Below are 24,907 nucleotides of genomic sequence, written 5' to 3'. Positions count from 1 at the left end.
TCTGGAGGCGGTTGGCAGCTAACAGATTGAGACTGGATCCTGACAAGACAGAAGTACTGTTTAAGCACATAGATGTGCTTAAATCCTCCTCTGCCATCTTCAAAGGTAGATGGATACTTGCCTGTGTTTGCATTCTCCAAGTCCTCTTTGTCAAGCACCAGACTATATCCTTGAACAGCCCCTGTGTGGAATTGCAGGCGGGAAATATCACAGGTGGTACATCCGTATTTTTTATGGCAGCACTTCAGCTGAAATAGAGGAAAACACAGGTAAGGCAACTTCCAGTATTCATGCAGGCACAAAATGCTTAGGTATGTAGCAGAATAGATCAGCAAAAAAATCCATATACTGTACTGTGGGGCAGATGTGTGGTGCAGACAGTAAGCATTGGTTTAGCCATGAGAAACCCAAGATGCAAAACTTTGCTTAGCCATGAATCTTGCTGGATAGCCTCAGGCAATGCAGACTGTTCCTCTGGCCATAATCCCTCAGAGTAACCTCACAGGGCTATAGTAAGAATGAGACCATAGCCACTCTTAGTCCTTCGAAAGCAACATGGGCTGGGCCCTCTGGGCTGTCCATCCACCTTAATCAGCCTTGTCTCTAGATCTCGACCATTTCAGACGGCACATGACTGAATGGTCCCCCGTTCCTGCCCAGTGCAGCCTGCAACCTAAGAACCTGATTCAAAGCTAAGCAAAATCTACAGGGTGTTGAATTTTAGCCAACCCTGTTCTATAGGGCCTTCTAGTCTTACTTCTCTGCCTTGTTGTTAGACATATTGAACAGAAAGGATCCAATTTAGTTTGTAAAAAAAGTCATAATAATACCCAGTATAATGTACTAAGTGACTTTTTATCTATGGTTTTCTTGATGACTCTTTACTTTGGCTCATCTCTGGATAACCTTTTGAGCTGCCTAAATTTAGCTAAAACACTAAATATTTGTAGGTTTTCTTCCTCCAAGGAAGATGGAGACAGTGTTTTTCTGTAGAAAAAATACACCCAGAGCATTTAAACATCAACGAAGTCCAGTTAATGCTTACCATAACATCTCCCTTCAGCAGCTGGGCTGGTTCCACTCCAATAGAGACACTGTTTTTATTCTCTGGCCCCACACTACTTAAAGAACAAAGAAGGGGAATTATGTGAGAGGCTGTATTTCAAAGTGCCGTCAGAAGAGATAATTTTGAAGTCCAGGAGTCCAAATGGCTGAAACCTGATTTATACATTTAAAAAATCTCAGCCCCTCTGGGATTGTACCAACTCATTAAGTAGGTGCAGGAATAATATTGTTTAACTGAGCCATTTTCACACAGAAAAATAGCTGCTTAGGGAGAAAGTGGCCCTCTCCATTTGGGATTCCTGATACAGAAGAGAACATGGAGTGTATTCAGATGCACACTCTGGACTTGATTTCAAAAAGCTTAAGGAACAACTGGGTGAAAATCCATGGTCAGAAATATGCAAAGAGAAGGGAGTTCAGGGTGGATGGGAGTTTCTTAGAGGTGAAATGTTGAAGGAACAATTGCAAACAATTCCAACAAGAAAGGAAAGTGGGAGGCATCTAAGGAAACCAGTGTGGCTGCATAAGGAGCTCACAGATGAGCTGAGAGTTAATAAAGGCATGTACAGTATAAGAAATGGAAGGAAGGAAGGGGAAATCACTAAGGAGGAATCTACATGAGTAGCCCACACTTGCAGGGAGAAAGTCAGGCAGGCTACCTTTCAGAATGAGGTCAGGCTGCAATAATAGTAAGAGTTTATTCATTTCTCTTTGAAGGAAGAGGAAGAACCGCAAATGGTCCTTTGCATGGAAAAGATGGAGAAATACTCTTGGGTAACAGAGAGAAAGCAGAACTGCTCAACACCATTTGCCTCTGTCTTCACCCAAAAGGAAAGCGATGCCAAACTTGGTGGTAACAGAAGAAACAATGCAAGGAGGGAGCTGCAGCTCAAGCAAGGAAGAGAGCTGGTCAGGGAACACTTAGCTACTTGAAACGAATTCAGATCTCCAGGCCCTGATGAGCTGCACCCAAAGGGTATTAAGAACCTCGCAGTTGTAACCTCAGAACCTCTATCTATAATCTTTGAGAGTTCTTGGAGAGCAGGGGAGGTTCCTGCAGACTGGAGGTGGACAAATGTTAGGGGCGGGGAGAGGACAGCTTAGTATCAATACCAGAAAAAGTCATGGAACAGACCATTAAACAGTTGCACTGTGAGCAGTCAGAAAAGTATTTTGGAGCCGTGGCAGGACTTAAGGTAAATAAAAATAAAACCAAAATGTTAGTTAAAAATTTAACAAAGGAAGAAATGATAGATCTAGAAGGAAGGACAGAAATTGCGGTAGCTAAGAAAGTGAAATATCTTGGGATCTGGGTTACAGCTAAGAACATAAATTTATACAAGGATAATTACGATGCCACCTGGAGGATTATAAAGAAAGACATGGAAATTTGGGGGAGGATGAAACTCTCCTTTTTGGGGAGGATAGCTGTTGTTAAAATGAACATTCTGCCCAGAATGTTATTTTTATTCCAAACCATCCCCATACTTAAAGGCCTAAAACAATGTAAAGAGTGGCAGAGAGCCTTAGCAAAGTATATTTGGCAGGGGAAAAGGCCACGGATAAAAATGAAAATTTTGATAGATAAAAAAGAAAGAGGGGGTTTTTCTCTTCCGGACCTAAGTTTATACTATGAAGCGGCTTGTATACTTTGGTTAAAAGATTGGATAAAACTGGAGAATAGAGAGCTACTGGACCTGGAAGGCTTTAATAATCGGTACGGATGGCATTCGTACCTTTGGTATGGGAAAGTGAAAGTCCACAAGAGTTTCTTAGACCATATTTTTAGGGGACCATTATATCAAGCATGGGAAAGGAACAAAAACCTCCTTGAAAGAAAGACCCCATGGTGGATTTCACCAATAGAGGCTTTAACGGTCAAGAAAATAAATATGGAGGAGATAAACGCCACCTATGAAGAAATGTTAAGAAAAACAGACCAAGGGCCCAAACTTAGACCTTATGAAGAAATAAAAAATTTATTCACTGGTTGGCTGCAATACCACCAGGTGAATGATTTGTTAAAAGAGGATAAGAGGAAGGTGGGTTTTGATGATAAAAAATCAAAATTTAATATAGAAGTAATAGAAGGCAAAAACAAAACCCTGTCCAGAATTTATGATATACTATTAGAGTGGTACACAAAGGACGAGGAGGTGAAGGAGGCAATGATTAAATGGGCAATTGACTTTGGTTATAATATTGATTTCGAAAGGTGGATAGAAGTTTGGAATTGTAACATAAAGTTCACAGCATGTATGGCACTGAGAGAAAATATCTGGAAGATGCTATATAGATGGTACCACACCCCTGTGAAATTGGCCAAAATGTATAGATTAAAGGACAAGAGATGCTGGAAATGTGGCGAGGTGGAGGGTGACCTATATCATTTATGGTGGACATGTAAAAAGGTGAAAGGCTTTTGGGAATCAATTTATAATGAACTTAAAAAAATATTTAAGTATACCTTTCCCAAGAGGCCTGAAGCCTTCTTGTTGGGAATGATGGATAAAGAAATTAAAAAGGAAGATAGGACGATATTCCTCTACGCCACCACAGCAGCGAGAATTATGTTGGCACAATATTGGAAAGTGGAAACTATCCCCAACATAAAGGACTGGCAGATTAGAATGGTAAACTATGCTGAGCTTGACAAATTAACAGGTAGAATAAGAGATCAGGATGAACAGGAATTTCTGAAAAATTGGAGCAAATTTTGGAAATATATTGGAATGAATGTTTAAAGTGAACTGACGGGGTTAGAACAATACGACCAGCGAGCGAATTTAAGACTATAGATTGAAAATCAAATACGTAATGGAAGGAGATATTTGATACTTATCAAAAGGATGGAAGGAAGTTCAGATTGTGTGTTTTTCTTTTTTCGGATGAGTGTTTTTTCTTTTTTTTTCTTTTTTCTTTTCTTTGTAATTTTCTCTTTGTATTTTCTTATATGTCTGTTTTTGTGTATAACTTCAATAAAAATGCATTAAAAAAAGAAAAGAAAAGAAAAGTATTTTGTGGTTTCTAAGAGACAGCTTGGGTTTCTCAAAAACAAGTCATGCCAGAGTAATCTTATTTATTTTTAAAATACAGAGAGAGTTACAAGCTTAGTGGATCAGGGGGATGCTGTGGATACAACATTGCTTGATATCAATAAAGCTTTCAAAAAAGTCCCCCATGATATTCTTGTAGAGAAGCTGGTAAAATGTGGGCTGTGCAATGCTAGTGGATTTGACTGAGTGAACCGAAAGAAGCATCAAATTTGCAGATGACACCAAACTGGGAGGGGTAGCTAATGCTGCAGAAGATAGAATCAGGACTCAAGATGACCTTAACAGACTGGAGAACTCCACCATGTGAAGAAAAGCACTGAGCTGCCCACATTTTCTCCAAGCCAGTCTGTCAGGTATCCCTTGCAAGTCCTTTTCAAATGCAGAGAGGATACTTGAGACAAGAGATATGTGACCGACTCAAAATCTTAATGGTCAGAAAGAGTCTGGGGGTCACTCCTCCCACGTTAAGCGGAAGACTTAGAAAAGCTGATCCGCTTCTTGCAGCACCAGGAATCCAGGTTCCCTCTTAGAATCAGGCTTCCAAACTGGACTTTCTGTGAAGTTGACCATCCTTGCTGCTTATGAGTAAACCAGAACTGGTGCAGCTAGGATTCTTGGGGCCGTCTTGGTGGCTGCTCCCAAACTTTGGAACTCCCTCCCTGGAGAAGCTAGAATGGCTGCCTCCTTGTTGTCCTTCCGTCAGCAAGTGAAGACCTTCTTGTTGCAAACGGCTTTGGGAATCTGACTGCCTTTAAGGAAAAGACTGGTGCTGTGCCCTTTCCACTGGAATTATCTGTATGTTTTAATAGGTCTTAGATAGATCAATACAGATAGAGGTAGAGATATAATTTTATTTCTATTAATATTTTATTGTTTTTTAATTACAGGTGGCAATCATTCTGCATGGCGGTTCTGTTCCTGGAACCCACGTGTCGAATTCCCCCCACCCCTGGTCTGCCCCCATTCTGCCTTCCTCCAGGTCCAAAAGGCTGCATGCGTCAGTGATTGCGTCAGTTGGACACGCCTGAAGTGGTCACTGCCTGTATGATAGTAGTAATAGTAGTAGTAGTAGTAATAATAATAATAATAATAATAATAATAATGTCCTTTTAGAGCCACAGAGCTCAGATTTATTTAGCAATCTGTTTTGACCTACTGCCAGCTTCCCCCCACCCTTTATTCCTAATAAAGTTTCTTAATTTGACAGCAATTGTTAACCACAGGGTTTTAGGATCTCCAGGTGCCCAGACACTTGGCATTCAGGCTACTGGGCATTTAGGATTGGAGTTGTAAGTGACCAGCTTGCTTTTCTGAGGTTTGGGAGAGACTCAGAGAGAGGGCAGGCTGTCTTTAAACTCTGAGTAACTCATATGGGAAGTGGGGTTTTTTATGTCGTGCCTCAACAACTTTTCTTCTTACAAGTCAATAACTGGGGGAGATTAAAATTAGAATGCAAGAGGCTTTTCTCATGTTTTCCTGATTCCGCATGGAAAAAGCAATGTAAAACAACACTGAAGTTAAAAGGGGGGGGGGGGCAAGAAACAACTAAAATTGATGAGAACATTGTAGGCGTGGGGTCTAAGGGATGTATGGGGTGAGAGTAATCCAGGGGACACAATCCACACATTTGTCACCCCTTTTTTTAGCTCACAATCTAAAATAGACTTTTAAAGGAAGTGCAGACAGCTCATATTGGCGAAATCAAAATAACAGACCATGTTCCAGTGAGTGCACAGTTCCTATTAACTCTGTCAGAAATTGTGACCCATATTTGGTATTTTGGTCCTGTCCTTGATGTCATTAGATTTTAAAAAAAAAGAAAAATAATACAGAAGGAACAGTTTCAGAATTGCTGTGGGAAACAATGAAGACAGTGTTTAAAGGTCTATGTATGCAAGAAAAATCAAGAGTGAATAAAATCTACAAGGCACAAAATACACAGTTACAACAGGAAGTCTCTTCCCTGGAGCCAAGACACAGGGCAACAAGTTCAAAACAAGTTTACAAACAACTACCTATTATGAAGGATGTTCTTCTCATTATAGGGGATTGGAATGCTAAAGGAGGGAGTCCAGAGATAAAAGGAACAACTGACAAGTTTGGCCTTGGAGTTCAAAATGAAGCAGGGCAAAGGCTAATAGAGTTCTGTCAAGAGAACAAGCTGGTCATCACAAACACGCTTTTCCAACAACACAAGAGACGACTCTGCACATGGACATCACCAGATGGGCAGCATCAAAATCAGATTGATTATATTCTCTGTAGCCAAAGATGGAGAAGCTCTATACAGTCAGCAAAAACAAGACCTGGAGCTGACTGTGGCTCAGATCATCAGCTTCTTATAGCAAAATTCAAGCTTAAACTGAAGAAAGTAGGAAAAACCACTGGGCCGGTAAGATACAATCTAAGTCAAATCCCTTATGAATACACAGTGGAAGTGAGGAACAGGTTTAAGGATTTAGATTTGGTGGACAGAGTGCCTGAAGAACTATGGATGGAGGCTCGTAACATTGTACAGGAGGCAGCAACGAAAACCATCCCAATGAAAAGGAAATGCAAGAAAGCAAAGTGGCTGTCCAACGAGGCCTTACAAATAGCGGAGGAGAGAAGGCAAGCAAAATGCGAGGGAGATAGTGAAAGATACAGGAAATTGAATGCAGATTTCCAAAAAATAACAAGGAGAGACAAGAGGGCTTTCTTAAATGAGCAATGCAAAGAAATAGAGGAAAACAACAGAATGGGAAAAACCAAAAATCTGTTCAAGAAAATTGGAGATATGAAAGGAACATTTCATACAAAGATTACCATAATAAAGGACAAAAGTGGAAAGGACCTAACAGAAGCAGAAGACGTCAAGAAGAGTGGCAAGAATACACAGAGGAATTATACCAGAAATATATGGATGTCTCGTACAACCCCAGGTAGTGTGGTTGCTGACCTTGAGCCAGACATCCTGGAGAGTGAAGTCAAATGGGCCTTAGAAAGCACTGCTAATAACAAGGCCAGTGGAAGTGATGGTATTCCAGCTGAACTATTTAAAATTTTAAAAGATGATGCTGTTAAGGTGCTACACTCAATATGCCAGCAAATTTGGAAAACTCAGCAGTGGCCAGAGGATTGGAGAAGATCAGTCTACATCCCAATCCCAAAGAAGGGCAGTGCCAAAGAATGCTCCAACTACCGCACAATTGCACTCATTTCACACGCTAGCAAGGTTATGCTTAAAATTCTACAAGGCAGACTCAAGCAGTATGTGGATCGAGAACTCCCAGAAGTGCAAGCTGGATTTCGAAGGGGCAGAGGAATCAGAGACCAAATTGCAAACATGCGCTAGATTATGGAGAAAGCTAGAGAGTTCCAGAAAGACATCTACTTCTGCTTCATTGACTATGCAAAAGCCTTTGACTGTGTCGACCACAGCAAACTATGGCAAGTTCTTAAAGAAATGGGAGTGCCTGATCACCTCATCTGTCTCCTGAGAAATCTCTATATGGGACAAGAAGCTACAGTTAGAACTGGGTATGGAACAACTGGTTGGTTCAAAATTGGGAAAGGAGTACGGCAAGGCTGTATATTGTCTCCCTGCTTATTTAACTTATATGCAGAATTCATCATGCGAAAGGCTAGATTGAATGAATCCCAAACTGGAATTAAGATTGCCGGAAGAAATATCAACCACCTGACTCAACCTTGATGGCAGAAAGTGAGGAGGAATTAAATAACCTTTTAATGAGGGTGAAAGAGGAGAGCACAAAATATGGTCTGAAGCTCATCATCAAAAAACGAAGCTCATGGCCACTGGGCCCATCACCTCCAGGCAAATAGAAGGGGCAGAAATGGAGGCAGTGAGAGATTTTACTTTCTTGGGCTCCATGATCACTGCAGATGGTGACAGCGGCCATGAAATTAAAAGACACCTGTTTCTTGGGAGGAAAGCAATGACAAACCTAGACAACATCTTAAAAAGCAGAGACATCACCTTGCCAACAAAGATCCATATAGTTAAAGCCATGGTTTTCCCTGTAGTGATGTATGGAAGTGAGAGCTGGACCATAAAGAAGGCTGATCGCTGAAGAATGGATGCTTTTGAATTATGGTGCTGGAGGAGACTCTTGTGAGTCCCATGGACTGTAAGAAGATCAAACGCATCCATTCTTAAGGAAATCAGCCCTGAGTGCTCACTGGAAGGACAGATCGTGAAGCTGAGGCTCCAATACTTTGGCCACCTCACAAGAAGAGAAGACTCCCTGGAAAAGACCCTGATTCTGGGAAAGATGGAGGGCACACAAGGAGAAGGGGACAGAGGAGGAGATGGTGGGACAGTGTTCTCGAAGCTGCCAGCATGAGATTGACCAAACTGCAGGAGGCAGTTGAAGACAGGAGTGCCTGGTGTGCTCTGGTCCAGGGGGTCACAAAGAGTTGGACATGACTAAACAACTAAACAACAACAACAGAGAAGATAAAAGAAGTAATTTAAAACTTGAAGGTGGGGAAATCATGTGGCCCTAATAAATAATAATAATAATAATAATAATAATTTTATTATTTATTTTATTATTTATACCCCGTCGTGATGGTTTTGAAACACCCTTTTGCAAAACATTTAAGGAACACACATTTCCACAAATGGCCAGGCTATACAATGTGTTGGGGGGGGGGGGGGGAGGCTGTAAGCCCGAGCCTCCTTCCAATTCTTGCATCCCACACAGATTCAATTCCAGGAATAGCCAGACGAGCTTCCTGATGAGGTAACGGCCTAAGCCTGGGTTGTTAAGGTAACGAAGGAAGTGGCTCTGTGCCAGAGGACAAATGAGTGGGGCCCCTTCCCTCCCGTGTCTGGTAGTTTGAAAGACAAAAATCTTGAGTGGGGTGTGCAAGCTAGAAGCTGCAGGCTGGGCAGCTGGGAGACAGAGCGATGCCTGATTTCTGTTGGAATCCAAGGCTGTGGCTCTGGGAGAAGCAATACGTTAATGCTGTGAACTCCTCCATCGTAGGCTCAGGCTGTATACATGTGCAAATAACCTCATTGCAGAGGAAGCACGGACCCTGGGTAAGTGCCTGCTGCAACCCCTCACTGCTCAGAGACTGGGGTGGAATGCAACACAACACTATTTTAGCCCGTAACCCACTTCCCGCAACTTCAAAGCATTCAAGCATCGTGGTTCTTCCCAAGGATCCCACCAACCAATCTCTTTGTTAAATCTAGATTATAAAATATTTACAGCCATTCTGGTCATTAGATTAAAAATGTTTACTTGCAGTTATATACACCCAGACCAACCTGGGTTTGTTCTTGGGGGAATAACTGATCCAATAAGGAAATTGGATCAGTAATTCCCACTTCATTTCAACAGAGACAGTTCCTTACATGTCTCTTGTCCGCGTTCAAAGACTCATGGGGCTCTTGTAAGAAGAGCCAAGAACTGCCTGCCGCCTGGGAGCTTCTTAGAGCAGATCTGGATGTTACTGGGGGAGGTGACAAACGCTGGGATCTCAACCTCGCTCTCTCCCTGCCTCTACCGCTCTGCCTCACATTTCCTCTCCTTGCAGCCCAACTTCCGTTATGTGTCTGCACTCAGCATATTTACAGGCCTGTATTAACTCAACAAGGAGCTGTCTATTTGCAGACAAATGTATCAGATACCAGAAGTTATTCTGCAACACTGTCATGGAAAACCAGTTCAATGCTGCCCCTCTGCTCGTACATGTCCACCCAGCTGCAGCAGAGGTCATTGTCTAGTTTCATAGATGGCCCTAAAATGTCCCGAATGTCCGCTAACAGTTCAGCCTCATCATAATCAACCTTTTATTCAACCGTCAGTCAGAAACAGTCCAGCCTCCAGTCCATGGGAATGCGGAACTGGCCAGTTGCGTAGGATCTCCTTAGAGCTCGAGCCCTGGGCAGAAGCATGAGATTTTGAGTTAGCTCCCTTAAGATTAGGGGCCTCAATAGTAGCTACCACATCAGCATGGGAGCATGGAAGTGGTGTCCAATCATCTTGCTGGCAGCTGCTCTCTATGTTGGAAAAAAGAGTTGTCCATCTCCCGGGGATGTTGTTCTTTCAAGGCATCAAAGTCTGGCAGCCATAACCCTGGCAAGGTCATGTGGGTGGACAGCCCTGCAACAATCCCGCCTTCCAAGCTCATCCCCCCCCCTTAGCTCAGGGGCAGAGGGGGGCAGCGCCAGGGGGTGAAATGAATCTTTCCAGGTACTAGCACAGGTGGCCTTACACACGATTCCAGTAGTCCATGCTGGCCTTGGGGCGTCTTTTCCTACGATCAGTGTAATTTTGTCCTGCGGGAGCTGGTACTGTCCACTGTCAGCAAAGACCTCACCACCAAGGTCCAGATCAATACATCAATTAAACACCTCGTCAGCTGTGGCAAAACCAGATTCAAAATTAGCAGGGGAACCCAGACAGCAATCTAGCAGTGGTTGGTTTATAGAAGGGGTCAGCAACCTTTTTCAGCCGGGGGCCAGTCCACTATCCCTCAGGCCAAGTGGTGGGCTGGACAATATTTTGAAGGGGAAAAAATGAAAGAATTCCTATGCCCCACAAATAACCCAGAGATGCATTTTAAATAAAAGGACACATTCTACTCATGCAAAAACACGCTGATTCCCGGAGCATCCGCAGGCCGGATTGAGAAGGGGATTGGGCCGCATCCGGCCCCCGGGCCTTAGGGTGCCTACCCCTGGTTTATAGCAACAGGACTCTCTAGGCTTGCAAGGTCATTCCCAAATGGTATTTCCTTTCCTTTCCCAAAAAAGTCCAGTGTAGACTTCTTCTGTGGGGAACGTCCTGGGGCTTTTGGAGGAGGGAGGGGGCCCCTACGGGCTTGACCATGGGTAAGTGCCATCATGGAGGTAGAAAATCCAGGCGCTGGATGCCAACCGCGGGGTGGAGAGGAGGGTACAGGAGTTCAATGACACCCCCTGATGTTCTGGCCAGCTAGAATTGTTCAATGCAACAGAGGCACAACTGCCCCTTTTGTGAGCCCTATGGATGAAGCGAGTGATTACAACTTCCCATCTAAAATCCTTCCTGCTTTTGTCTTTCACCAAACTTAAGCAGCAACAAGCCAACCTTGTCTGATTCATTTCTGCTTGTGCATGGCAGCTCCGGGGCAGTAATTTAAAGCCAACAGCGAGAAAGATAAAAACACAATTAAAAAGTAAACTCCGTAAGTTACAGCTCTTGGCATTCCAGCATGGAATGGAGGGGAGTCAGAGTGAGGCAAGCCCAGATTCAAAAAAGGAAACTAACTAACATTTTAAAGCATAACATCTTCTGATCTGTGAGACCGGCTGCCATTCCTGGAGCTATCTGAAAGCTATCTATTATGGGAAAGGAAAACCTCTTACAGCAGCAGAGATGCAAGTCCATTGAGAAAATAATCAGTTTTCATGGCTGTTAGGATATCAGTTGAGATCATTTCTTACATTTACAAAAATTAAAAATGAGGCTACAAGGAAACGAACAGAATATGAAATGATAGTAATAAGAGATAGTATAATGACCAAGAGATTAATTTCATTCATATATGTAAAACACAACACCCTTATTGAGAACCCATTTTGCCCCCAACAAAATCTAAAAGGCTGGTGGGAATTATATTGGGATACAAACTTTGAAGAGGATAAATGAAACAATTTTTGGACAAAAGCGCCATATAAATATCTCTCAGCTATCGCTAGGGAACGTTCACTATCAATTGCTCCAGGGTGGTATTTAGCACCGAGGTGCCTATCTTATATAAAGCCCAACAGCTCTCTGTTATGTTGGGAAGGATGTCTAATGACAGGTACCTACCAAATGTGTGTCCACAAATGCATCTATTTTGGAAGGAAGAGATCTCTCGGATTGCAGCTCAGACAATCCCAATAACCCAGCATAATTTATATACTTCAGATATGGACCAATTAAGAAGTAAGGAATCAATAACACATTTATTAGCAGCAGCTAAAACGATAATATCCAGAACCTGGAAAACCTTGCAATTAATGAATATTGAATGCTAGTATAATGTCATCTGGCAAACAGCCATAATGAAAAAGCTGTCACAAAAATTGAAGGTAGCAAGGGGAGAGAAAAAGCAAGATAATTTTTATACTGTATGGTATGATTTTATTAAATATACTAATAAAACAACACAGAGATGAGTAATATGTACAGAGTATATGTCACAGGCTGGTTGGATGCAGAGGAGTGTTGGGAGACCCCATCTGGGGAACCCCTAAGGCAACCCCCTGGGGAAGAAGGCTCCGGGGTTTGGTGGTGGGACGACAATGAGAGGTCAGAGGGAGCAGACTGGGAGGAGGAGGAGGTGTCGGAAGCTGAAGAGGAAACAGGGCTTAGTGAGCGGGCAGAGTCTGGGGCAGAGAGCAGTTCAGACCCAGAGGCAGAAGTTGAAGCAGGAGAAGAGGGAGGCCAAGAAGCAGAGATGAGTCTGGCTGGTGAAGAGACACAGGCGTCTCTCCCTCCTATTGCGGCAAGCTCCCCTCCCCACCAGGTCTCCCAGAACCAGGAGAGGCATAAAGAGGGCCAAGGAGGTGCAGTCTCAGATTGCTGGGGGGGGGGGGGACGGACGGACCTGGAGAGGAGGGGACTTTCAGTCTCAGCAACTGCTTCATGTGTGCAAGACCTTCCAGAGATGAGTTGTGATGCTCATTAGGCCAGACACTCCTGTGCAGATCCTATTTTTGCTAATAAAAACTCCAGCTTGCTCACTGTGATTTCTTGCTGGCTCAATCCTGTCAGTATATTGCAATATGGTGTAGATAAGCAGGTACTACTCATTAACTGACTTGCTTTGCTTTGTGTTTTCCAAGTTTTATTGGTTTACTGTAATCACCTCATTATTATAAATTAATATGTTTAGTATTTTACCGACCTAATGACCCATTTTTTTTGTTAGTCACTCATGTTTTATTATTTGTGTGTACAATTTTGTAACAAGAAGATAAAAAGTATTTTAAAAGGGGGGGGGGGAGGCATTCAAACAAATAACCCACAACATTCACTTTGAAACTGTTCAGTGATGGGTTGTTATCGCACATGAGCTCCATTAAGAACTTTAGATTAGCCAGGAGCAGATAAGGGACTGAAGTGCTGCTTACTACTTACTATATTCCTGATGTATAAACTGGCTGCATGGCCTGGTACACCTTCAGAAAAGGCCGACAAGCTGAGAAAAAAGGGGATTGGCTTTATAAAAATGGGTGTTCCCATAGCATCATGGATTACACTGTTATGTTAGAACGCACATCCAGGCTACCTACCCAGCCAAGAGCTTGGTTTAGGCCACTTGTGCCTGCTTAGCTGCATGTGATTAGAAGTTGGCAAGACCACTCAGGGATGTCTTTTGCTTTCGTCTTCTGTTGATGCAACAGCAATTATCCCACAGTTCTCGGGCACTGATATCGTTTCAGTTTCATTTACCTTGTGGCAGGAGTCCAGAGGTGGGCAAGCAGAAGCTGGTCTGGTCTTCCATCTTCAGGAAGTGCTCTCACTTTAGAGAGATTCTGCCTTCTGGTCTCCAGTTGGGGAACAGATGCCACAAACTACCCAGAATTCCTCCAAGCAGTGAGGATTTCTCTACTCCCATCCAATAGGATACAATAGGGTGTCTGCTATAGATCACCAAGCCAGACTGAAGACCTGGATGATGCCTTCCTACAGCTTGTTTGTGTTCCGGACTGCTGGCCGCGCTGGCTGGGGCTAAGGGGCGTTGGGGTTCAGCAACATCCGGGAGGCCACAGGTGAGCTTTCCTTACATTAGGGGAAGAGGAAGTGGTGCCCAAGGCCAAAGCAATACAGATGGTGTGACAGCTGATGGAGCAGGTCGGGCAAGCAAATAAATGAAATTATTAGATTTATTTACCACCTGTTCCTCTAAGGATTATGGCCACCACTGGTGAGAGAAAGGTATGGCCCCCACATTTTGCAGTGTCCTGTGCTAAAATTTGGCACACACACCCCTGCTCCCCCACTCCATTTGACAGCATTGTTGTGGTGCTCTCTGAAACACGGCACCCGGTACGAGCTGCACCGGTTGCACAATCCTAAACCTGCCTCTGCAGAGCTTGTATTAGCATGAAATCAGGACCCGTGCTAATACAGCTAGGAGCAAGGACAACTGCAAGCAGAATAAACTCACACCCCCCCCCCCCAGCATCAAAATTCAGAATTCTGTGTAGGATAACGTAATGCAGGAAGAGAGATGATGAAGAGAGACATTATGATGGCTGACTGGGAACAGTTATGGACCTCAGGTATGAAGTTTACGGCATGTAATGCCTGAAGAGAGAATATTATGAAAATGATATACAGGTGGTACATGACACCAGTCAAGCTTGCAAAAATCTATCATTTGCCCGATAATAAATGTTGGAAATGTAAAGAAACTGAAGGTACATTCTTTCACCTTTGGTGGACGTGCCCAAGGATTAAGGCTTTCTGGGAGATGATATATAATGAAATGAAAAAGGTATTTAAATATACCTTCTTGAAGAAACCAGAGGCCTTTCTCCTGGGCATCGTCGGCCAATTGGTGCCAAAGAAGGATAGAACTTTCTTTATGTATGCCACAACAGCAGCAAGAATACTTATCGCAAAGTATTGGAAGACACAAGATCTACCCACTCTGGAAGAATGGCAGATGAAGGTGATGGACTATATGGAACTGGCAGAAATGACCGGCAGAATCCGAGACCAGGGAGAAGAGTTGGTGGAAGAAGATTGGAAGAAATTTAAAGACTATTTACAGAAATACTGCAAAATTAATGAATGTTAGAATGATGTTGGATTGAAGTAAAGTGGTTTTCAGCAGTAATGTTATAAAGATGTGTAAAAATGGATTGTTAACAGGGGATAATCTAAAGTTATAATATATTAAGATTAAAGATTAGGATAAAAACAAAGAGGGAAAGGATTTGCTGAACCATCTAATTGAACTGGATACAAAAAAGGGAGGTGTGAGGAGGTCCGGGGAACACGCAAATGAAAAATAAGACATGAAAAGATACTGTTTTTATTTTGTACTTTTTCTTTTTATTTTTTCGTTTTGTAATACTTTGAAAACCTTAATAAAAATCTTTTTTTTTTAAAAAAAGAGATGATGTGTTCATTTTTACAGATCCAGAGAGAAGGCCACTTAAGAATTGTGCATACCTGAAAGGGGAAACGGTCATAGTAGATAAATTAAAGCAACCACAATACATAGAATCATAGAATCATAGAGTTGGAAGAGACCACAAGGGCCATCGAGTCCAACCCCCTGCCAAGCAGGAAACACCATCAGAGCACTCCTGACATATGGTTGTCAAGCCTCTGCTTAAAGACCTCCAAAGACGGAGACTCCACCACACTCCTTGGCAGCAAATTCCACTGTCGAACAGCTCTTACTGTCAGGAAGTTCTTCCTAATGTTTAGGTGGAATCTTCTTTCTTGTAGTTTGGATCCATTGCTCCGTGTCCGCTTCTCTGGAGCAGCAGAAAACAACCTTTCTCCCTCCTCTATATGACATCCTTTTATATATTTGAACATGGCTATCATATCACCCCTTAACCTCCTCTTCTCCAGGCTAAACATGCCCAGCTCCCTTAGCCGTTCCTCATAAGGCATCGTTTCCAGGCCTTTGACCATTTTGGTTGCCCTCCTCTGGACACGTTCCAGTTTGTCAGTGTCCTTCTTGAACTGTGGTGCCCAGAACTGGACACAGTACTCCAGGTGAGGTCTGACCAGAGCAGAATACAGTGGCACTATTACTTCCCTTGATCTGGATGCTATACTCCTATTGATGCAGCCCAGAATGGAATTGTCTTTTTTAGCTGCTGCATCACACTGTTGGCTCATGTCAAGTTTGTGGTCAGCCAAGACTCCTAGATCCTTTTCACATGTACTGCTCTCAAGAAAAAACTCTACCTATACATGAAAAAGCTCTTCCTATAGTTGGCCGTGTTTTTTAAGGCACAGTCTGCTCATACTCCCGTGCAACAGTAGGCAGTGCAGTCCTTCAAACTGCTTTGGTACTAAAGTGATAGCAGTTACTATTACGATTTGTTAGCATTTGCATCCCATCCTTCCTCCCCATTATTCAGCTTTTCCGGGTCATGACTAAACTGCTTCTGATGCACGAAACACCGTGATGAGTGGCAGAGCGCACGGAAATGCCGTTCTTCTAAATTATTTTGAGCAAATGGGGAAAATTCCATTAGTGGCCTAGACACAATTCATTGCATCCAGATTCATTAGGTGCACTTAAAGGTAAAGGTAAAGGGACCCCTGACCATTAGGTCCAGTCGTGGCCGACTCTGGGGTTGTGGCGCTCATCCCGCTTTATTGGCTGAGGGAGCCGGCGTACAGCTTCCGGGTCATGTGGCCAGCAGGACTAAGCCGCTTCTGGCAAACCAGAGCAGCGCACGGAAACGCCGTTTACCTTCCCGCCGGAGCGGTACCTATTTATCTACTTGCACTTTGACGTGCTTTTGAACTGCTAGGTTGGCAGGAGCAGGGACTGAGCAACGGGAGCTCACCCCGTCATCACGGGGAATCGAACCACCGATCTTTAGATCGGCAAGTCCTAGGCTCTGTGGTTTAACCCACAGCGCCACCCGCGTCCCTAGGTGCACTTAGTAAGCACTTAAATCCAGTTCCCACCAGTGAGAGGCTGCTTTCTTCTCTGAGTACAGTATATAACTTTATTCTAACAAGACTCAAGCCTCAGGCCTCAGACAAGATCTGCACAGGCCTGCTTACACCGATGGGAATTAAATTAAGTCATTACTAACTTGTCTCATAGATATTAGTAATGACTTAATATGCAAATGGCAAAAAGGGGAAGGATGCTCCAGTACAACCCCAATTCCCGACACAGTTTGAAGAGCTGTACAGCACAAGGCATTGCAGGTATGCCAATGGACAGGAAGTTGCATCTGCCATAAAACGGAATTTCTCCCAAAGCCTTTCAAAAATGATTATATTGCAAGTGGGGGGTGGGGTGTCGCACACTGAAGACACCATTTGACACCTTCCACCCTGACCATCCTCCCCGGCTGCAATTACTGCCATGAAGCACCTTCTGCAAATGCTGCTCTGTGGGCTTCTGCTTTTCATGGATCCTTCTTTGCAGAAGAGAAAGGCTGTGAGAAAATCAGAACAGTTTATATTGCACATCCTCTCAAAGGGGCCAATGGAAACATCTTGCTCCTTTCGATCCCACGGCACTGCTCATCTGTGCCTTTCAAAGCAATGTTTGCAAGCACACCCAACCGCCCTAATAATGCTGCATTTATTTGCTGACCTGGAGCAGAATGGGAAAGGATCTCTCAAGGCTAAATATTTATTAAAGCCTCAGAGGGGATGTGTTGTTCTTTTTCTACTTCAGCAGCAGCTGTGTAGGTCTCCAGAGAAAAGTGCAGCAGCTCACTGGGAAAGCTTTTATGCAGTGAGAGACAAACAGATGTACTGCCTGGCCTGGCTTTCTACCAAACATTGTCCTCTCAATGGCTAGCAAGAGCCTCCCTCTCCAAACAAGTTCTACAATACTCATCTGCTTTCTGGTGAAGGGAATGGATGGGTAACTAGGGTTACCACCCCAAGCTGCCAAGCTGATTGCTTCTGTTCTTTTTGGCCAATTGTTGTGCCCTAATTCCTCTTCCCATTCTGGTATTACAAGGCCCACTAATTTAATCCTAAATTGAATGAATATTCCAGTCATATAACTTCAAGTCATGTTTGCATTGTAACCACTTCTATGAATATGTTATCTGTGTTTCTTACATGCAAACTGGGGTTCTCATGCTACATTTATTGTTTGGTATGATCAACAGGATCTGGTAATCAAGATCTGCTACTATGAAGGCAATTTCAGCCGCCTGTAAATCTGACTTTAGTATAGCGAACAACTCTGAAGAACTAAAATGGCTGAAGCATCCTGGATTGCAGGGGGTTGAACTAGATGACCCTTGGGGTCCCTTCCTGCTCTGTGAGTCTATGATTCTAGGCTTAGCGTGGCAGCACCTGCACTTTGGAACGACCCATTGAGATCAAGCAGGCACCTTCATAGTACTGTTTTCCCACCCTGTGGCAGAACTGGCCGGGGGGGGGGGGCGGGGGGGGGGGGTTCTTCCTAAGCCCAAAGTTGCCATGATGGGAAAACAAAATGAAGAAGCCTGTCTGTAGTCATGTTGTGTGTGTGTGTGTGGCAAGTGTGTGTGTGTGTGTGTGCATACGCACACTTTGCACACAGGGCCCTTGGAGGGCAGCCTAACCCTCAGTGTGGACTTGGGCCAAAACATGGTTAACCACACCTTTTATAATGCAGATTGCCTCTTATATGAGCCCAGCAAAATATACACACCCTCAAGAAGGGAAGGATGGTGAAATGGATGGTGAAAGATGCAGGAAACCGCCCTCTGACTGTGGAGAAGGGAGGGAAGTATGGTACTTGCCTAAACAGAAGTATATGAGAAGATAAATGAAAATACCTTTTCTGGGATGGTTGCATTAAAGCAGAAACTTTATCATCAAAGAATTTCTTCATAGCAAATCTATCTAGGGCTTGATCTGCACTGTTGAGAGAAGGGGAGGAAAAAAATTATATTGTTTTCGGCAGTAGCTTTGCTGCTCTGAAATCAGGATATTTCATAGATTCACACCAACTGAATCACGTTCTGGGTTAATTGGCAAACGCACTCGATTCTAGATCTGATAGGGCCATTATTGTTTGAACATGGATGTTTTTACAGTAGTTGCCTTGGGAATCTTTTTTCGTTTTGAAAACTGGCCAAAAACGTATTAAAATGTGGATGCTTCCTTCCCTGCTCCACCAGGACCAGACAAGCCCTGACCCTCAGGCACATTTTTAAAAATGAGTCATAGAATCAATTAGCACATTTCTACCTTAGAAGGGTAATTAACTACATACTTAAGGAGTGGGGGGTGGGAATTGCTATGCAACATTCTCCTCATTTCCAACCAAGGTTAGTTGCATTGGTAACTGAAGCTCCACTGAGTGCCAAGAATGACTTTCTGCCCCTATTGAAATGCTCCACCCACCTGACATTTGCTCTGAAACCAAGGACAGAAAACAATTCTAACCCTGGAGGCTTCCTGCCTTTTCTTGTGCTTTTAGTAGGATCCTGTCTTCTCCACTTCGTATTTTAATCTAGCCTTACCTCACCATGTGCCCTCCAGACGAATGAGTCTGGACCCTGCAGTCTTCATCAGAGGCCCTTGTCCATGTGCCACACAAGAACAGACCTTTCCAGTGGTGGCCCACCAGGTGTGGAATGCTCTCCACAGAGAAACACGCACTAATGTGATCAATTCTTTTTGGTGTTTGGTTTTTATTCATTTGTACTTATTATGTTATTGAATGGGCATTTTAGGTATTTTGTATTATATTTGTATTGTTTTAAATTTTCTGACTTTAACTGTTTTTATCCATTGTATTTTATCTTGTAAGTCACTTCAAAACTTTTTAAGTTAAAAAGTGACCAACAAATGTAATAAATAATAATAAATAAATCATGATTTGGATTGCGAGTCCCACATTCCCTGACCACTAACTGCACTTGCTGGGGCAGCTGGAAATGGCACTCTAAAACATCTGGAAGGGGTGAGGTTGGGGCTTCAGACGTAGGCAAGCGGAAGAGCTGCTTCCTCTTACCTGGCAGACACACCTGCAAAGGGCATGTATGCAGATATCACTACTCCTATTCTTCCTTTTCCACCCTATAAACAGAAAAATCAGCATTTCATTTTATTTTATTTAACTCTTTTCCCAAGGCAGTTTACAAAATCCTGAGATTCAGTTGCATTCCACCAACTTTTCATAGTTTTCCAGTATTTTATGGTATTTTAAAATCATAACAATATCAAAACAAAGCAATAAATTGTAGCAAAGAAGCCCAAATGCAACTTGAAGTAGCTCTGTGTTGATATTTCTTCCCTTCAGAGAATAGATTTGGTAGTTATTCAAGACAAGTCTAGGCATCTTTGCAATGTCTGGCATGATACGTTATAAAATATATATATTCTGGAAAACAGGTGTATTCAAACAATGATTGCTAGAATCTTCTTCTGACACCTATGATTTATAGCAATGACTGCATTTTAAGACCCTTTTCACAATGTTTCAAAACCTTATTAAAATGTATGACAAGCAATTAGTACAAATTACTGATAGATAATTACTTAGTCAACATATCTATGGTGGGAAGTTCAGATTGATGAACAAATGGCACATTGATAAATTGAGTTTAAAAAAAAAAGTGTTTTTAAAGTAGTGGTCGGCAAACTTACCGAGCCCAGGCCGGCCCACTCCCCCGCAGACCTCTTGCTGGGCCGGAGTGTGTGCAATTTCCGCACACGTGCTATTTCCGCACACACTGGAGGAGGCACGGAAGAGGCACGGAAGAGGCGTCCGTGACTTCCTGCAGCCAATAGGAAGCCGCTTCAGCATAGCGGAAGTGAGTCCCCGTGCGACGAACCAGTGCCGTGCCATTTAGCTCCACACGGGGACTGACCGAGCAGGTGGCAGGGGCCGGGGGGCCGTTGTTTGCCGACCCCTGGTCTAAAGTGATACTGCTACAAAACCAGTTGATTTTTTGAAAAACAGAAACTTGTTTTAGCAAGAGAACATTCCTGATTGGTGGCTCCTCCAACGGGAAGACCCTTTTGCCGCCTCTCTAGGGAAGAAGGAGTCATCCCTTTCTGCAGACCAACCTGCAGAGCCAACAACTCACCTCAACAATCATGTAACTGGAACCACAACAAAGACAAGAGTCCCACAATTACAACTCTACAGAGAAGGAAAAAAGGGGAAGAACAAGAAGACAAAGGGTAAGGTAATAAACAAAAATGTGCCCTGATTCCCTTATGGGGGACACAAGAGCCCTTATAGAGTCCTTTGCAGGTTCTCCATCGGTCAGAGAAAATAGCAGAGGCCAACCAGAGAATATGGAGAAGCAAAGCAGCTGGTAAGCCTGCTCTTTATTGATCTGTTGCAACAGGGTGCTCCCCCCACACGCAGGAAAGGAGGAGGACCCAGAACAAAGGTGTGCCCGCCCTTATATAGACATTTTAAATTGCCTGCCCTGGAGTCCAAGACCACCCCCAGAAACATCATACCTACATCACATACCTACAACAGAAATCTGAGAGTGTTGTTTATCTCCTGTCCGGCAGGCTACCTGTTAATGGTTACTTGATTGGATACCCTGGGGAGCCTGGCCAGTCTTTTGTAAAGACAAATACTTAGTTCCTGAGCCAGGTCACAGGCTCACCCTATTCATACACAGACATACCCTTCAGACAGGATTTGTGAACAAAAAGACAATGGGGAGGCTCCCACACCTCCTCCCTCCTTGCAGAGAAAACACTTGGTCAGTTTGGGAGTCAAAATGGTTCCAGGGCAGTCTTCCTGTGCTGCTCCAGACATGTGGTCCACACATGAATGTATGTGCTTGGTTGGTACATTTATGAACATTTATTATATATATATATATATAAGACCTTAAATTTTTTATTTCAGTAACAAAAAGAACTTCCCCTATAAGAAAAAGTGGAAACCTCCAATTAAGGAGCAGCCGCCTAAGAAAGGCTTTGACAGTATGTGAGGTGGCAGAAGAAGCCATCAGCCCCACAGCAGAGGAAGGAGAGCTGGGCAGAATTGTTAGGATATTTCCGTTCCACCTTAAGAGGGAGCAGGCTTTGAGAGTCACAGAGTCTGCGCATGTCCTAGTCACAGGATGTTTATGCTTGCTGTTTCCTTTCGATTTCAGTCGGTCGGAGTCACTGACTCAGAACGGTCATGTTTTCTCTTTGTTCTGTTCAACGCTAAATAAAATCTGTAAATTATGCTCTTCTTCGGTGCAAGCTTTCTGGCTGTGTTTTCTGCTGATAAAGAACAGTGTGCACAAGCCTGGAATGTGGCAATCTATTTCTGAGGCTTCGTGTCGCTAACTGCTGGATCTGCCTGGCTACGGGAGATCGATGGATGTCCGACAGCCGGCTTGGGGCCATGATGGACAATATCTCCCTGGCAGTTTCCCAACAACAAGGTTTCGGGCCCAGATTCACAGCACCTACAGGAGAGTAAAGCTGCAACAGACTGCGTTTGAGAGGTATGTGAAAAGCGAAAGCAGCGAGAGCGGAGGCTTTTCTGTTTACCTCAACAAGGAGCCTTTGAACTCCGGCAAGGCTTAATTGGCCTGGGAGCCAAGCCAGGGAGTTCGTGATTAATGGGCTGCCGAGATAATAAGTCTTTGAAGGCATAAAGACTTGGGCTCACGTAAAGACCTGAGATGGATCTTTTACAATCCTCAGAAGTAGCTCCGTGTCCACCGAAGCTAAATGGCCACAACTATCAGACCTGGGCAAAATGGTGTGAGAGTTTGCTGCGTCAGTTTAGGGTGTGGCATACCGTGAGTGAGGCCCCCCCAGTTCCTCTGACAGAGAGATGGAAAGCCGATGATTCGAAGGCGATTGACGTAATAGTCTTATCCGTATCTCTTGAGGAAATTAAGACGCTGGCTGGCAACACCACTGCACGTGGAATGTGGTATGCTTTGATGAAAGCTCACAACTCAGTTGTCCCAGCCCAGAGTTTGACTGCATCGGAGGTCCTGGCTGTTTCCCAGAATGCGAGTGAATGCAGGGATGCTGAGGGCACCGGTTGCAAGCTGCAGGGGGAGCAGACTGTGATGTCATCCCAGGCAGCATTCCAGCCTCCAGGGGGAGCCAAGGAGTCAGCAGCTGAGAGCTCTGTTTCTCGTGAGAACCAAGGTCATCGCCTTTGCAGAGGCCGGAAAGGCAAAGGTAAACAGGCGTCTGCAGATGGCCCGAAGCAGAAGGGGGGTGAAGAGCCCACGCCAGTGGAAAACAAGGCTTTGTTAGCTGGCACTGCTTCACCAAAGGCTAAAGGCACGTCTGCTGGCCAGGAGCAGCAGGGGGGCAAGCTGCAAAAGCCCAAGCCAGTGGAAAACAAGGGTTTGCTTGCTGTGAAGGCTGCTCCAACAGCCAAAGGCAGTTTTGTTGTTGATTCGGGCTGTACCCGCCACATCTCAAAGGATCGGCACCTCTTTATCTCCTTCAAGCCTCAGGAAGGTGAGATCCACCTGGCTGATGGAAGGACGTTGCAAATTGCAGGAGAAGGGACTGTGAAACTTGCAAGTTTGCATACAACCATCAGTAATGTTCTGTATGTTCCTGGAGCTGCGGACAATTTGCTGAGCGTCCCGCAGCTTACTGGACGTGGTTTTCAGATTTCCTTCAAGAGGAGCGTCTGTGTCATCAGTAAAGGCAAAGAGGACTATTTGCATGCAAAGTTTATGGATGGTTTGTTCCATATAACTTATGATGACACTGCTGTTGTGTCTAATGCTGATTCTTGTTGTGTTGCACAAACTAACAAAGTTCTTCATGCAGGTTGCATTCATGAAGCGCATCGAAGGTTTGGTCACCTCTCTTGGAAGGCACTGGCCAAGATGCCAGAGGTGGTTGAGGGTTTGAACATCAAACCCTGTAAATTTCATATGAAATGTGTATCTTGTGCAGAGAACAAGGTGAAGGTTGCTCCAAAAGGCAAAGAGTCTAGCAGGCAGGCTTCCAAGCCCTACCAGCTAGTGCACGCAGACCTAGTTGGGCCACTTACGCCCTCTTTAGGAGGAGCAAGGTTCTTCATGGTTCTAATTGATTCTTTTTCTAGGTACATTCATGTGTTTTTGCTCGAACAGAAATCGCAAGCGTTTCCGAAGTTTAAAGCATTCTGTGCTTGGTTGGAGAATGTGCACGGTAAACGTATTTCCTGTCTGTTTTCCGATCGAGGTGGGGAATTCACTTCTCAGCAGTTTGAAGCTTTCCTGACTGAGAAGGGAATCCAGCATGACATGTCAACCCCCAGATCGCCATGGATGAATGGGCTTGCGGAGCGAGCAAATCAGACATTGCTGCAAGGAATGAAAACCTTGTTGCATGATGCCAATCTCCCTGATAAGTTTTGGGGGGAAGCTTTGGGGAATCTGGTTTACTCCGTTAATCGCAGATTGTCATCACCCATTGGTTGTACCCCCTATGAGAAGATGTTTGGCAAGAAACCCAACACCAAACACATGAGAATATTTGGTTCTGACATGTGGGTACGCACCCCACAAACCAACAAGCTTGGGAAGCGTGGGGCACATGGTTTGTTCATGGGGTACGAAAAAGGTGCATACAGGGTATGGATGACTGACTCTAAGTCCATAAAGTTCACAAGGAGTGTTGAGTACAATCCTAAGTGGGGGGAAAATGTGGGAATTTTCCAGAGTTACCCAGAGGAGGATGAAGGTGATGTCAAGCAAGCAGCTAAAGCTGAGGAAGCTGCTGAGGATGATGATGATGAGGATGATGATGATGATGATGATGATCAGAGTTCGGATTCCAGTTCACTGGGCGGCGCTGCTGCTGATGTCAGTGAGAGTGATGACACAGCAGACTACAAGAGTGCAAAGGCCTCAGTCAGACCATCTGATGCGTCTGACAATGAACTGGAAGAACCACTGTTCACCATTGGTCATTTTTCTCCTAAGAAAGAGGAGATGAGTCCAGAAGACTTGCGTCTGGTTCGCAGGTCTGAAAGGGCGACCAAAGGCAGACCTCCAAAGAGATTTGCTGATGAGTTTGCTAAGACTGCAACTGCTGTTCTTAGTAGCTCAGAGAAGGTGTGGGAACCTTCAAGCTTCAAAGAGGTTCAGGAGTTAACCTCTAAAGATGCTGAGCCTTGGCTAAATGCCATGA

The 24,907-nt window shown here is 44.1% G+C and overlaps 1 protein-coding gene across 4 annotated transcripts in view; it reads right to left on the bottom strand.

Annotated features, from left to right (window-relative positions):
* Positions 1–24,907, bottom strand: part of TNS3 (tensin 3) — a 92,965-nt gene that overhangs the window by 55,747 nt on the left and 12,311 nt on the right. The window contains exons 2-4 of one of the 4 annotated variants that reach the window (XM_077917678.1): positions 18,613–18,696; positions 1,046–1,121; positions 122–248 (exon numbers count right to left, since the gene is read on the bottom strand). In XM_077917678.1, coding sequence (XP_077773804.1) covers positions 122–248; positions 1,046–1,121; positions 18,613–18,668 — 259 coding nt within the window. In that variant the 5' untranslated portion in view covers positions 18,669–18,696. Of the gene's footprint in view, positions 1–121; positions 249–1,045; positions 1,122–13,249; positions 13,294–18,612; positions 18,697–24,907 lie in introns of those variants that run through there. The other 3 variants (XM_077917679.1, XM_077917680.1, XM_077917681.1) reach the window with 3 other exon arrangements.

This window comes from Podarcis muralis, chromosome 13, assembly GCF_964188315.1.
Source record: "Podarcis muralis chromosome 13, rPodMur119.hap1.1, whole genome shotgun sequence".
NCBI classification, from domain to species: domain Eukaryota; kingdom Metazoa; phylum Chordata; class Lepidosauria; order Squamata; family Lacertidae; genus Podarcis; species Podarcis muralis.
Note: the sequence above shows the minus strand (reverse complement) of the source record. Positions and strands in the feature narration are given on the sequence as shown.